At 47.0% G+C, this 14,290-nt stretch overlaps 1 protein-coding gene, 1 long non-coding RNA gene and 1 pseudogene across 4 annotated transcripts; 2 read left to right on the top strand and 1 right to left on the bottom strand.

Moving 5' to 3' along the window:
- Nucleotides 1-1,753: 1,753 nt before the first annotated feature.
- LOC123430897 (non-specific lipid-transfer protein 3-like) lies at nucleotides 1,754-2,516 on the top strand. The gene is made up of 2 exons (XM_045114729.1): nucleotides 1,754-2,215; nucleotides 2,333-2,516. Exons 1-2 carry the CDS (start codon nucleotides 1,872-1,874, stop codon nucleotides 2,340-2,342), a joined length of 354 nt encoding a protein of 117 aa, XP_044970664.1. The 5' UTR covers nucleotides 1,754-1,871; the 3' UTR covers nucleotides 2,343-2,516.
- Nucleotides 2,517-8,265: 5,749 nt separating this feature from the next.
- LOC123427936 lies at nucleotides 8,266-10,690 on the bottom strand (annotated as a pseudogene).
- A 2,215-nt stretch (nucleotides 10,691-12,905) lies between these two features.
- LOC123427940 lies at nucleotides 12,906-14,253 on the top strand. Of its 3 annotated transcripts, none has more exons than XR_006622462.1 (3): nucleotides 12,906-12,938; nucleotides 13,110-13,946; nucleotides 14,063-14,253. It is a non-coding gene; the product is annotated as an uncharacterized LOC123427940 (long non-coding RNA). The 3 variants fall into 3 exon arrangements; XR_006622463.1 differs by lacking the exon at nucleotides 12,906-12,938 and having other exon boundaries at nucleotides 12,960-13,630; nucleotides 13,792-13,946; XR_006622461.1 differs by lacking the exon at nucleotides 12,906-12,938 and having other exon boundaries at nucleotides 12,949-13,946.
- Nucleotides 14,254-14,290: the final 37 nt, after the last annotated feature.

The following is a 14,290-nucleotide window of genomic DNA, read 5'->3' as shown; positions in this document are numbered from 1 at the left end:
TTTCAAGTTCAAACATATTACTGGATGCAGGAGTATAAGATAACAAAATCAACATTAAATAGTGCCGAACTGTAACGTCACTATTTACTGTTAAATTTGTTTCTTCATAGCTCGCATCCAGTAATGTTTTGCAACTTGGAATTCCGCATAGCAATAGAACATCACCCCCTTACATCCCATATAATTTTTATATATTTTTAAAATGTTTGAAAATGGTTTCCACGAAAAATGTGTATGATATTCTGTCGTAGGAGTATGCTTGATATACACTCCACTTGGTTGGGGTTAAGAAATAAAGCACCGCATGTTGCTGCCATTGATCACTCTGCACCGCCTGATCAGTACATTTGCCGGTGGAAATTAATACCCACTTCACTGGTCATAGATCCTAGCTTTGCTTTTTCTCAATGCATGCATGTCATGGTAGATGGATAGATCGATCGTACACATAATTACTCCAGATCATGTTAATGTCCGTCCCTTTTTTGTGTTTGTGGTTGATAACGACGGTCCACCTACTTACCAGTGGCCCACCCTTCTTCCAGATCTGCACACCACACTGTGCTAGCTCGCACACAGGTTCGATTGGAAGAAAATCACATCGAAATTATTTGCATGCAGAAGCTTTTGCATCATATGCATGCCTCACTAGCTACGTACTACTCGCTCCATTCATAAATATAAGTCTTTTAGAGATTTTATTAGTGAACTATATACGGATCAAAATAAATAAATTTATATTCTAAAATATATCTATATACATCTATATGTTGTATTTCAGTAAAATCTTTAAAAATACTTATATTTAGAAATAGAGTGTCGGTGCACTGAAGATTGAAGTCTCCTGTGCCCCAGATTTATGCACGGGCGCCAGCAACCCCTTTGACGGCAAGGCACGACGAAGTCTGGCAGCAAGATTAATCCCCAAGCTCACCAGGGCCACACCCCTCCAAGGGTGTGAGGAACAAGTCTAAGCTACAAGGCCCCGGCAAGCCTTTTTTACCGGGAAGGCATCCAAGGCCCAAGTCCTCCTTGTCGGGAAGATAGACAAGGCCCCGGCAATCTTTCCTTGTCGGGAAGGCAGACTAGGCCACTCGCGAGGGCACCAGCCCGGCAAGCCCCCTTCGCCTGCCAGGTGTTCCCTCCTTCTACAATGCCACCGACTACCACAGCGCCAGTGCATCCCTCATGCGTCAGCACAACACCCAAGTGTCGAAACACCTGGGTAGGTGTCGATACCATCCTGATGCAGGTCAGGAGACTGACGAAGCATTTACTGACCCTCACACCTCGATAGATGGATAACAATGAACCCTGTTCACTGTATAGCTCGTGAATCCACTGTTGAGCACTGTTGGTGATCCATTTTTCTATAAAAGGAGGCCAAGGCTCGGTTCTAAGGGGTTAGACACTTCGGACATTGCCCAGTAGGAAATCACTGTAGCAAGTAATCCTACGGCGAACGCCTAATACAACATACAAAGCAGAAGTAGAATTTTACGCACTAAGCGACTCGAACTTGGATAAAAAAACGTTTTCGATGCTGATCGCTAGCTCTGTTCTTGACGCCACCCCTCTTCCCGCCGAACGGTCAAGGGGTCCGCGGAGGTTCCCATAGGTGTATCCGACACAGAGGGAGTACGATGCATGCACTCACTACCGTCCGCCACCCTGCAGTGCAATGTTACAACTTACAAGAACACCTATCTTATTCTTGCCATCTCTCTCGCCCGCTTGCTATTTATACCCCTGCTCCATGGCCATGGATTTCCATCACCACCACACAAGTTATTCAAGCTACCTTTCTTAAGCTCTCAGCTCCTTCCTAGTTCCAAAGTTGCTAGCAAGCAAGCCGAAGCACTAGATCCTCGATGGCACGCGTGGCACTGCTCGCCGTGTTCGCCCTGCTTGCGGCACTGTCGGTGGCAGAGATGGCGTCTGGGGCCGTGACCTGCGGCGACGTGACGTCCGCCATCGCGCCGTGCATGTCGTACGCGACGGGGCAAGCGACGGCACCGTCTGCGGGGTGCTGCGGCGGGGTGAAGACCCTGAACGGCGAGGCGTCCACCGCGGCCGACCGGCAGGCGGCGTGCCGCTGCCTGAAGAACCTGGCGGGGAACTTCAATGGCATCAGCATGGGTAACGCTGCCAGCATCCCCGGCAAGTGCGGCGTGTCCGTCTCCTTCCCCATCAGCACCAGCGTCGACTGCAACAAGTACATCTTACACCTAATTTACTTTAAAGAATTTATATTCAACTTATTAGCCGTTTAATCGTTAATAAGTAAGTAAATGTGAGACTAATAGTTGAGCTTTTGTGTGTGTGTTTGCAGGCTTCACTAAGTTATCTTTGAGCATCATCAGACCTGGCTATGGATAGCTAGCCGACTGGGCGTGTACTGTTGCTGCCTTCTGCTTGTGTTGTCGTTGTTGTTTTCTACATGTGTTCGACCTCCATCTGATACCTTTATTACACATCGAATCATCAATAAAATTATGTGTTGAGCTTAATTTTTAGGGGACTGCTGCACGTCCATCAGCTGATCCGTATAAAACATCCGCCACCTCAACGGTCGTTCGATGTACGCGCGCGACTCGGTCACCTACCTCAACCCATTAATTCCCGAGACAACGATCGAGCTGCAGAAACAAACATTTTGTTGCAAAATAACTTTGCAACATCGGTCACCTCCCCCGACCCATTAATTCCTAAAACAACAGTCGAGTTGCAGAAACAAATGTTTTGTTGCAAAATAACTTTGCAACATCGGTCACTTTCCTGATCCATTAATTCCTGAAACAATGGTCGAGTTGCAGAAACAAACGTTTTGTTATAAAATAATTGCATCACCGGCCTCGTCGGCGGATGAGCCCGCATGCTACCTTCATGGCGCTTGCGGTTGTAGCCACTAGTTGCTGCTTGCATACAACCTCCAAGGTCGCCCATGGACATGCGCTGCCGTCGCCGCTGTTCCAGAAGCACACCATGAGCCATGCCTCGCTGTACCTAACCAGCGAAGCGACGACTGCTGCGCATGGGCCGATGGCGAGCACGGGCGCGTAGCGGCGGCCGGCTGGCTTGAGTGAGCAGTGGCTTTGCGGGAGTTTGAGATGGTGGTGGCCATGGCCAGCCACGGCCGAGGAGAGCGTTTGTGTCGGATGGTAAAAGCCCACGACGTGAACGGCATTGCTACCGGAGTTGCTAGGACGAGGCGGGGCAGTGCTGCAGGAGTTGGGGAAGAAACACCGATTGGAGAAGAGATAAGGTAAGGGGAGAAGGACGTGCGGTGCAGTGGGTCTACATGCGACACGCGTCACGTGCCGCACGCGACGGACACCCAGCATTGGATCTGCAGTTGCAGAACGGGCCGTGAAACAAAAGCTGAGTTGCAAGAAACGGACACGAAGCCAGCGGACGCGGGAATGCTCTCGACCGTGTGATCAAGTTGCGAACGAACGGATATGGAGGAGGCGGAACGATCGCACGGATCGACCAATAGGTGGTAAGAGTTTTCCTAATTTTTATAGGACATTTACTATTATCAATAATGATTATAAACTACTCCACTGAATTGTTTTCAAATACGTTAATAATTTAGTTTCATGCATGCCCGCTTGGATATTGCTGCCGAAAATTTTAAAGTGTTATTAACGTCTTTGATACAAACATATCTCTCTAAGGTTATGTTGTAACTACTTTCCTGGTCCGCGGATACCTCCCCTACAAAAATAAGACATGGGCGTCTTCCCCCTTGTTCCCGTTGTTTTTTCAATTGTATAACAAAAGGGAATCGTTTTCAAACGACGCGCCGGTCGTCCCTCGCGCGCGGGCCCATGCAATATTTTTCCCACCCGCACGCTTCGCTGGTCAATGGATGCAACATTTTTCGTCTAAATTTGTTGCAACCAGCGTCATTTTTGCTGCAAGCATTTTTTTACTACATTTTGTCCCAGTATAAAAGTTGCATATACGTTTGGTTGCAACTCTAGTTCGTCGGATTTTTCATTACAATCGATGTTTTTACTTTTTGTTACAACTATGTTAATTTTTGCTACAACCGACATCAAGTTTTGCTGCAACCGTTCACTAAAAAAGTTGCATACACGTCACGTAAATATTTGTTACAACCGGCGTTTGACTTTTGCTACCGCGTACCATCAGCTTCGTTTTTTTTTTTGCTACGATTACGTAGATTTTTTGTTGCTACAAATTTTATTTTTTGTTGCAACCGTTGAAAAAATTATTGCATCGCATCAAAATTTTGCTGCATAGGGGAAAAATGGTGTATGCGGATCCAATGGTACGGACGCGCGGGGTTGGTGGATCATGCGGCCCGCGCGCGGCCTGCCGAAAGTTTGGGCCGGCGCGCCGGCGTAGATCACTCTCCATAACAAAATGCAAGAAAGAAAAAAAAATATGATATCAACTTGTTGAATCCAGTGATGACTTTCTGACCGGCAAAGACAACACAACTAACTTGCATACAATTCTTATACGAGACTAAATTAAGATTGGGTATTCACCCCTTCCAAAACGATCCATGATTAAATTCCCAAGAGTGGATAAGGATAGAAAAAATCGCTTAAAACAAAAGGGAACTACGGAGAAAAGAACGTATATTTGGTTGCCATGCATGGCAATCACTGGGATCTCACTATTTCTTAATACATTCATATGCTTGTTGTGGGATGAAAATGTGCAGAGTAGAAAGTATGTGGTCAATCGTTCTGAGCTCTCACGTAAGTATCCAGTAATACCACCCTTTCGGTAAAGAAGACATATTCAAATGTGAATAGTGTTGAGTTGTGCAAGCAAAGGAAACCCCTGAGTTTTATTCCGTTGTCTTGGAGCATTTTTCCATCCAAAGTAAGCCCATGTGCAGATCTATCATAAGTCTTAATATTCTAAATGCTTTTGCTATTCCAATTTTATAAAATGTAGTTTCGAACTCATCAAGATCAAATCAACCTAAGGCACCAAAAAAGCGGAAGATGGATCTATGCAAACTTCAAGACCTCGACGTTGCCTAGTGGCGATGATGAACTTTGGGGGTTCAATAGCTACATCTCCACTAGAATATCCTAGGAAGCCTTTGAAGCCACCAACTAAAAACAAAAATGACCTATGGTTGCCATAGCATTACTCTACCAACAACTAAAGATAGGCATCTAGCATCATCAGGGCAACTCTAATCCATCTCGAGACATTACTGCTTAAAAACCCATTCCCAAAACTTCATTCAAATATTTCGTAGGTATTGGTAGAGTGCCATCTAACACATCCTCAAAAATATTGGCTAAATTTTCCTTTGCCTTTCTTACTGTTCTTTTTCAAACCATGTGATCTAATTTGGCACTACATATTGGTTCAAACATTGACGTTAATGATGCAAATATCTCAGCAGCATTTCAAACACATTGTTTTTAAAATGTCTAAAATGAAATGTAAACACAATATATGATCTAAATGAAACAAATATACTAAATAAACATCATGATTCATGAAATAATTATTGCCCAAGACATTACCAGTGGTGCTTCGTAAGGTCTTCCTGTAGTTTCACGTGAGTTTGCTTATCTCAACAAGTTCGCTCGATACATTGAATTGTTCATGAAATAATCTCTCGTGATTTTGGCATGTACATGTTCCCTATTATGAAGTATGCACCTAGAAACTAGTTGAGAACTTATGCCTTCTTTCTCCATGCTCATCATCAAGGCATCACTCCTAAGTCATCATCATCTTCCTCCTCTGCTACAATGAGCCATCAAAGAACACTTGTGAAATCCTACTCATCTTGTTAACCACCTATCGAATAGGTCTAGGGCATGATAAAGGAGGTCATGTGTTGTCTAGTTTGACAAATCATCGGATGTTGCGTTCGCGGAGAGGTAGGTTAAGGTCCAAAGGTATGAACATCAATTGCTGCCCTCGCATGTGCTCCCTCGCATGATACGGGAGCTTGACATTTCTATGGTCAGAAGGCGGTGGTGGCGAGCGTGGCATGACAATGAAGGACATCGGGTCGAGTGAGGTTATCCTCGATGACTACTTAGAAGTGGGGGCACGAACATTATGCAACACGTAGCTCGGGCGGTGACCATCGGCGGCCCGTTCCACGACTCCATACTTCCTTAAGAAAGTGCTTGTGGACCAGGATGTGAGGTGATTCCGTTGGTGGCAAGAAACCAAGAAAGGTAGGGATGAGGCAATGGAGGCGGATTGGGATGCGGCAGCGAGCGGCGTGGCCAAAGATAAGCCAACTGCGGTGAATCGTGACTTGAGTTTGAAATAGTTGGAAATGGAATTTTTGTCCCGCGTGAATTTGGTCGATTAGGAGATTGATTGGGGTAGCTCACTTAGTCCTGACATATTGGGAGGAAGGGGGTTTAGTTTCTCCAACCACTCTTTTGGAGCTAAATAGTATTTTCGGATATGTTAGATATGTCAAGCACTACATAAATCAGGGAATTTGCCATCTGTCTGATCTTTGTCGTCTGTTGGCTGATGGCAAAGAGACTCTTTGCCGTCAGCTGTCGGAAAACAAACGACAAATAATTGGCTGATGGCAAAGATACACTTTGTCATCAGTGCATTCTTTGCCGTCTGCTGGCGGATGACAAAAATGGACCACGCAAACGACAAAGAAATAGCTAAAAGCAAAGATGGTCCACACACACGGCAAAGAGTCGCCGCAGCTCAAGCCGTCACCTTTGCCATCTGCGGCCTCATTGTCGTCCGCCCAAACCTTTGTCGTGTGTGTGATCCCTAGGCGGACGGCAAAGGGGAACAACAATCCTCTCCTTAATAGCTAATGCATATGCACAAACATGTGATAGTTTAACATCCAAATACCATTGTACACGGGGGTCATGTAAACCCTAACAGGCATGAAGATCATGGCTCACACGATCTTAAGAAAACTAAAGATCATGGCTCACACGATCCTAAGAAAACTAAGGAGTATTATGTGCCATCGATGGTGGTGAGAACACACTATAACAGTAACAACCAGCAACATCCACACACACACATTAGCCGGAAAGCACAAATGCCAACAAGTATCAAAATCTCCACGACGGCACGTCTCTCACAACCAGATACAGAAAAGAGAAAATGAATAGAATCCAATTTTAAACAACCAGATCCAGGACAAATGGAGTGGTATACCTCGGCTCCTCCTCGCTCCATCGCATGCCCTTGCGACGCTCCTTTATGCCCGTGCCACGGCTGTGGCCATGCCCTGCCCCGGGGTTCCACAATGGTGGCGGGGGCGGAATCCCACGAGTCGCGGTCCTCGACCAGGCCATGATCGACTCTCTCGATGTCGGTCACCGGTCGGCGAAGGGGGCAAGTGGGGTGGAGGGGCGACAGCGATGGCGGTCTTGAAGGTCGACGGAGGAGCAAAACATTGTGCGACGGAGGCTGGGAAACCTCGTTCCACAATGGCAGCGGTCGCGTTATCCCACAACCGCGCCCTAGAAAAAGATTGAGGAAGAAGTTGGATCGAGAGAGGAGTTGCTGGCGAGGAGGGATGCGCGTACCCTAGATGTCATCAACTGTTTTGTGTACGCTCGGAGGATTGGGTAGATTGGTTAAAAAAACCACGAAAGAGGGAAGAAGAATCGGTAGGGGCTGGTAAATGTTTCAATTGATGATGGGGATAGGAACGAACAACCTACGGACTACCACTTTAGAGTCGAGATTTATTTGTCATGATTTAGATGTTAATTTCCTTAAAATTCGTTATTTGTTTTTTGAAAATCTGTCATTTATTTTCTAAAACAAATTGTACTAATGAAAGGTATCGATTCATTTGCATAAGTTAGAAAAGTTAGATTAATTTTTTTATTTGTTTTCTGAAAATCAGTTATTTGTTTTCAAAAACAAATTGTACTAATGAAAGTGATCGGTTGATTTGAATAAGTTAGGAAGTTAGATTATAAAATAGTAGAAACACAAATAAACCATGGACGAGGGTGGGAGATGGTGGTGGGAGGGGAGACAGAGGAAAAAAAAGACAAAAGTGGGGGACAAAAAAAAAGTGGATGCGATCCTACCAATTGAGCCTTTAGAAGTAGAAAAAAAAATAGTGTTTTTTATGGAAGAAAAAGAACATAGTTTGATAAAGACGGGCATGACACTGTCACTGGTGATATACATCAACGGATTGGATCTGCATGCTACTTAACAGGTGAGCAGCCCCAACACCGCCTACTCGCCTACCTCACTGACCTGTCCTTTTGCATCCAAGCCCAACACAAATTGAACTCAAATAAATTTTGCTCCGTATCAAAACAATGGCATGATCTTCTCAGCACAACATAAATTCAATGTCTTTTATCTTCTTACCTAACGGTTGCACTTGCAATGACAAAGGCTATCCTTTATCTTCTTATTTGCAGCACGACATATATTAACTGTAAGCTGGTAATGTATCAGCCCACACCCGCGAGTACGAAAACATTTAGTTCCATGTTTGAATGAACTTTCCACCACTTCTATAACATCTGTATGCAATTGCAGTTTATCTTCTTCATCAAAACCTACACCACTAAACTGAACTGAACTGAACGATGCCAAACTATTATAGAACTCGGGTGTTTCTGGCGTACTCTGAACCACCTCTGGTTAAAATCTGCACTTGTCACACCTCTGAAATCAGGGTCCTCGACAATTACTAGTTATCAGCCATTGAACCACTTGCATGGAGCATTAAGCATCCTTCACAATGAGGACTCAATCCAATTTCTTCGCCAGTAATCTTGGCAGGGGCATGCTCCAACTTCGAAGCGATGAAAGCAGCTCGAATCCCTGACGAGAAACACCCGGTTGGCAATTGCAGAGGCCATCTTCAGCAACGAGTGGCAGTCCCCACACACCCTCAGGTTCATCATCACCACAATCTCAACATCCACTGTGTTCAGCAGAGAGAATGGTACGGCGAGCTTCTCACTGTGAGTGCCGACCAAATGGTGCAGCTACCTTCTTGTCAAGCACTCAGTTTTCCCTCATTCCTGCTGTGACATTCATCTTCTCCTTGACCATCTGCTCAAGTTCAATCACAGCTCATAAATTCTCTTCGCCTGTGGATGCGAGTGGTCGTCGTCCATTAACAGATGATCTCACCACTTGTGTTCGACCGGGTTCCTTCTTCAGCCCACGCTCCCTCATCATCGCCCGCACCCTCGCGACACCATCCTGTTGTCCACTGTCAGTGTACATGTTAGCCATGAGCACGTAGTAGCCAACATTGCTCGGTTCGAGCATAATAACATGCTTGAAAGCCTCCTCCCCTGCCTCCACATTTTTATGTATCTTGCACGCCCCAAGAAGAGCACCCCACACAGAACCGTCGGCAGGCATCGGCATTGACGAGATGAGCTCTCGTGCCTCCTCGAGACGGCCAGCCCGTCCAAGGAGGTCAACCATGCAGGCGTAGTGCTCCAGCGTAGGGCGCAGTTTGTAGGTGCTCTCCATTGCAAAGAAGTACTTGCATCCCTCTTCATACTTCCCGGCGTGGCTGCACGCCGACAAGAGGGCGACCATTGAGACATTATCTGGTCGTATGCCTTGTGACACCATCCTTTGGAAGAAATTGATGGCGATGTCACCGTGTCCATGCATGCCATACCCGGTGATCAGCGCCGTCCACGACACGATGCTCTTCCTGGGCATTTCGTCGAACAGCTGCTGCGCCTGGGGCAAGCTGCCGCAGCGCGCATGGAAGTTGATAAGCGCACTGCAAAGCTGCACATTGGCACGAAACCCTGGCAGTCTCTGCCGCACGTACCGATCCACGTCCAGGCCAACACTACGGGCGGCAAGGTGTGAGCAGGAGGAGAGTACGCCCACCAGCGTCAGAGCGTCTGGTTCCACGCCGTGGCCACGCATGCGGCGGTAGAGCTCGAGGGCGTCCACAGCCAGACCACCCTGTGCGTGGGCCGAGAGCACGGCGGTCCACGAGACGAGATCGCGAGTGGCCAGCGGCATCTCGTCAAAAACCTGCCGAGCAAGAGTGGGGCTGCTGCGGCCGTACACAGATATGAGGCAGTTGGCCACGGTAGTGCGGGAGGCGAGTCCTGACTGAGCAGCGAGGGCTTGGAGCTGCGGCACGACGGTTGCAGGAGCGACCGGGAGCAGCGCCAGTAGCGTGACGGCGTTGAAGCGAAGACCGGCCACGTGCACGCGCATGCGGCGGAAGAGCGCGAAGCAGGCAGGGGTGAGTGCGTGGAGCGCGCATCCGGAGATGAGGGAGTTGAAGGCGGTGAGGACGGTGGCGGGGGGCGTGGACGCAGCGGGCATTTCGTCGAGTAGCTGGCGGGCGCAGGGAAGGAGGCCGAGGCGGCAGTAGGAAGAGAGCAGCGCGGAGAGGATGTACGAGTCGGAGGCAGGGACGAGGCCGCGTTTGGCGGCGAGCGCGTGTACCTGCGCGACGCCGGAGGGTAGGGAGAGCGCGGCGCAGCAGATGAGCGCCGATGGCAGCGCCAGGGCGTGCGGCGGCGGCGAAGGGTCGGCATGGCGTAGGACCGCAAGGGCCTCCCGGTGCCTTCGGAGGCGCGTCAGGGTGCACACCTGCAAGTACCATGGCACGGTGGGGTCAATTTCGCCGGCGACGGCGGCGGAGGTGGACGGCTCGGTCGCCTTGCCCTTGGTTAGGCGCGGAGGTGGAAGATGGTCAAGCATGTAGTGTTTTTTTTTTAGGCTGGTCAAGCATGTAGTCCTGTCCGTCGCTGGAAATGGGCCGGTTTGTCAGGCATGGGCTGCACGAAGATGTTCTTCAGCTAGCGTTCTGGCGTGTGTGTTTTCCTCTAAAAAAACTAATTATTGTTTTGTTTCACAAAATTTAAACTCCAAATTTAATCTCTTGTAGTACTAGTAGTACTAGCAATCGATATATTTGTCTATTTTTTGTTTCCTAAGTTGTTTCTAAGAATCGGATGATGGATGGTTAGGAGGATGATTGTACCCTCGTCTCCCTGTGTCTTACAAAGAAGAAATATTCTTTTAATGAGAGTCGACACCCCATTGATAAAAACGTATCTGTGGTGACTATCAATCTGAAGATCTACTATCGGTGTTTTGGAAGTGCTCTAAAGGATAGGATAAGGTATTCTTATGCATACATAAGAGTGCGTGTATGTGCCTGTAAGTAAGAGCTTGTAATGTGTTCTTCAACAGAAAAAAAGTGACTATTAAGTTGAGCTTTGGGGAATAAGGGGGAGTTACCTTGGCTTGGACCATGCTAGCTATATTGGCTAGCTGGTAGTGATGATAGTTGGGCCTATCTAAGTCATGCGAGAATATCCTAATGAGCACATATCCTAATATCTTTGCGGATGACGACCTCTCACCTCCCGCTTTCAGTTTCTGCACCAGGAGGTGGAGATACCGTGGATTTTCACACTCATCAACAACTTTAAAATACTTTGTTAGGTTTTGGTACCCTTGATGTTCATCCATATAGTGGAGGCAACTACGTAATGGAATAAGTACAATTGGCCTCGTCCTCGCCACAGTGGCGTTGGTTCCCACATCACCACAGGACATATGAGAGTTGGTTTCCCCATATCTTGGTACATCATGTTGTAGGGGAGGGAGAGAGTCATCAACCATTATGCTTCCGTCTCGGATCGCGATGGCGTAGGTGGCCTCATTGATATCATCTTGCGATGGTGCTTTCAGTGTTGACATGGGGTTGTGGCTCCCTACGAAGCACCGATACGGCGACACCGATACAAAGATACGGGTACGACGATATGGGATACTGCAATTTTCAAAAACAACAATACGGCGATACGACAAGCATATATAAATAATAATAAAACGATATATAATTAAAAAAAATAACATAATAAAACATGTGAGATGAGATCAAAATACCGCCTCATTGGTTGCCTAATTTCTTCCATGCCTCCTTGTTTCTCATTTTAAAGTTGGGAACTTGAGATTGTCAAATGACAAACATATATAAAGAGCAAACCTTGAAATACACGAGTGAACCAAACATAGAGGGGGGGGGGGGGACTATACTCTTCTCCCAATGTTTTAGAAGTTTTTTTTTATAACGATATAGAGACCACAATCTTCATTGAGCTTCTTTTTCTTAGAATGACAAATAGGATCTCTCACCTATGAACATGACGATTATTTAAATCAACAAGCAATACACATCAATAATACTCAAATGATGAAGAAGAAAGCTAAACGATGTCATGGTGTGTACTTGTAACTTCTTTCCTAGCAATAGGAGGCAGCAACAACATCAGCGAGTAATTTCACACCATAAACATCAGCAAGCAGCAAACAGCAAGCCAACAACATCAACAAGCAATTTTATTCAAGATACAACATTCTTAATAAACGCTTTTATCCAACTATCACATCATCTCCACTAATAAAAGCACGAGAGGGCAGATCCAACTCTACATCTGAACCCTCTAAACACTTAATCAACGGACTGGATACTTCGTTAACGAAACTTAACAGTTTCTCGTTAGCGCCGATCGCACATCCCCACGTCTTCTCCCGTCTCGGCCCCGCAACCTCTCGCCGTCTCTCCCCGCTCGCCCGCCTCCCCGCAGGACGTCGCGTCGCGCCGCCCCGCAGGACGCCGCGCCTCGCCCCCCCCGGCTCGCCAGGCCGCCGCGCCGCACTCGCCCGCCTCCCCCCGCTCGCCGCGCTCGCCATGCCTCCCCCCGTCCGCCTCGCCCCCCGGCTCGCCAGGCCGCCGCGTCGCGCTCGCCCCGCCTCACCCCGCTCACCGCGCTCGCCACGCCTCCCCCTGCTCGCCGCGCTCGCCACGACGCTGTCCAGGCGCTACCGCCCCACCATGTCGCCGGCCCCTGCGCCCAGCCACGCCCGCCCGTCACGCCGCTCCGCTCTGCCTTGCTCGGCCCCTGCCGTCGCATCATAGAAGGAGGCGGCATGAAGACGAGGTGTGGCGCGTGCTACTCCCTCTCTCTCCCCAAGGCGTTGCCATCCCCATGCCACTGTGGATCTCGCGCTACTCCTTTCTCTGGAATGATCCAATTGAATTTCCAGCTAAAATGGTTTCTTTGATCACTGGATCGATGCATCAGATTTATGCATTACATGATTTTTTGCAGATCTTGAATGCGAGAGAGTCACCATATCTTACAGGGGATGGGGACGTGAGGAGAAAAAAGGGATTCAGATCGTTGCTGGATGAGGTGCTGACGACGGTGGCAGTTGCAGAAATCGGAGAGGAGGGAGAGAGGAAGGCTCAGTAATGCTTTCCTAGCTGCTGTTGCTACTGTTCAAAGAAGGGACATGTATAATTTGCACTTCATAATGTTTTGTTCTGCTCGTGCTTGCTACCGCTATTGCTTCGAGAGCAATCACGAGAGAACAATAATTGTCTCTTCATTCACGTGATCTTATTTCCTTGTTTTGTTTATTCTCTAGACATGTTCACAATTACATAGCACACAGAGTGACTGAGGCATACATGGCCAGTGGCGTCAGGCGTGTGAGGTTAAATCTTCCAATATGATTCTTCGATCGTTAAGTCCAATATCTATACAGAATTAAGCATCCCGCCATCACATCAAGTTTCTTTACCCTCGTTGTCTTGTGCTTTCGTCCCCATTGCAAGTTTCTTTCCCAGGTAGAAAACATCAATTCATAACATTCTGGAAGATTCATCCATATCTTTTTAGTCTTGCAAGTTAGGGATTTTTAGTGATGTCTATTGTTGGATTTTCCTTTCTATGATGTGATCCTACCATTTTATCCACCCTTGATATTTTCATTTCTTCTATTTTGCAGTGTTTCTTTTTGTGGATTTGTACGGACAAGATTAGTCAAATTTACCGTTCCTGGTTCATTACATTTAGCTTCGGTCATGTCTAAATGCAAGTTGATGGATGATTCACTAGATTCATGCTCTTCCCACACCATGTCACGGTCAACCTCGGCTCCAGGTACTTTATTCATCCATATCCGCTAATTCATCTTGTAGTTCTTTTACCATTAACATACACGCTTCTACTGAATGCAAGATTATTTTGTACTGATATGAACAATCATATTGATTCAGAAAGAATCTCAACCCATGTTCATGTTTGATTGGAGGCTGAAAGTCGCTTCAACGTTTGTGCTGCTGTCACTTGGCAATGATCAATGAAAGCAGAAACGGGAGATATATTGTTGTTTAGAATCATGATGCCTTTGTGAATTTATTAGAAAATATTATATTAATAAAGCATTTGTATTTTTACCATGCTTGAATTACCTAGCTGCACTTTTTTATTTCTTTGATGACATT

Source organism: Hordeum vulgare, chromosome 2H (assembly GCF_904849725.1).
Source record: "Hordeum vulgare subsp. vulgare chromosome 2H, MorexV3_pseudomolecules_assembly, whole genome shotgun sequence".
NCBI classification, from domain to species: domain Eukaryota; kingdom Viridiplantae; phylum Streptophyta; class Magnoliopsida; order Poales; family Poaceae; genus Hordeum; species Hordeum vulgare.
This window is presented reverse-complemented; position numbering and strand designations above follow the sequence as displayed.

What these genes read in the sequence shown, in the direction of transcription:
- LOC123430897 (XM_045114729.1), top strand. Translation starts at nt 1,872, where the DNA reads ATGGCACGCGTGGCACTGCTCGCCGTGTTCGCCCTGCTTGCGGCACTG.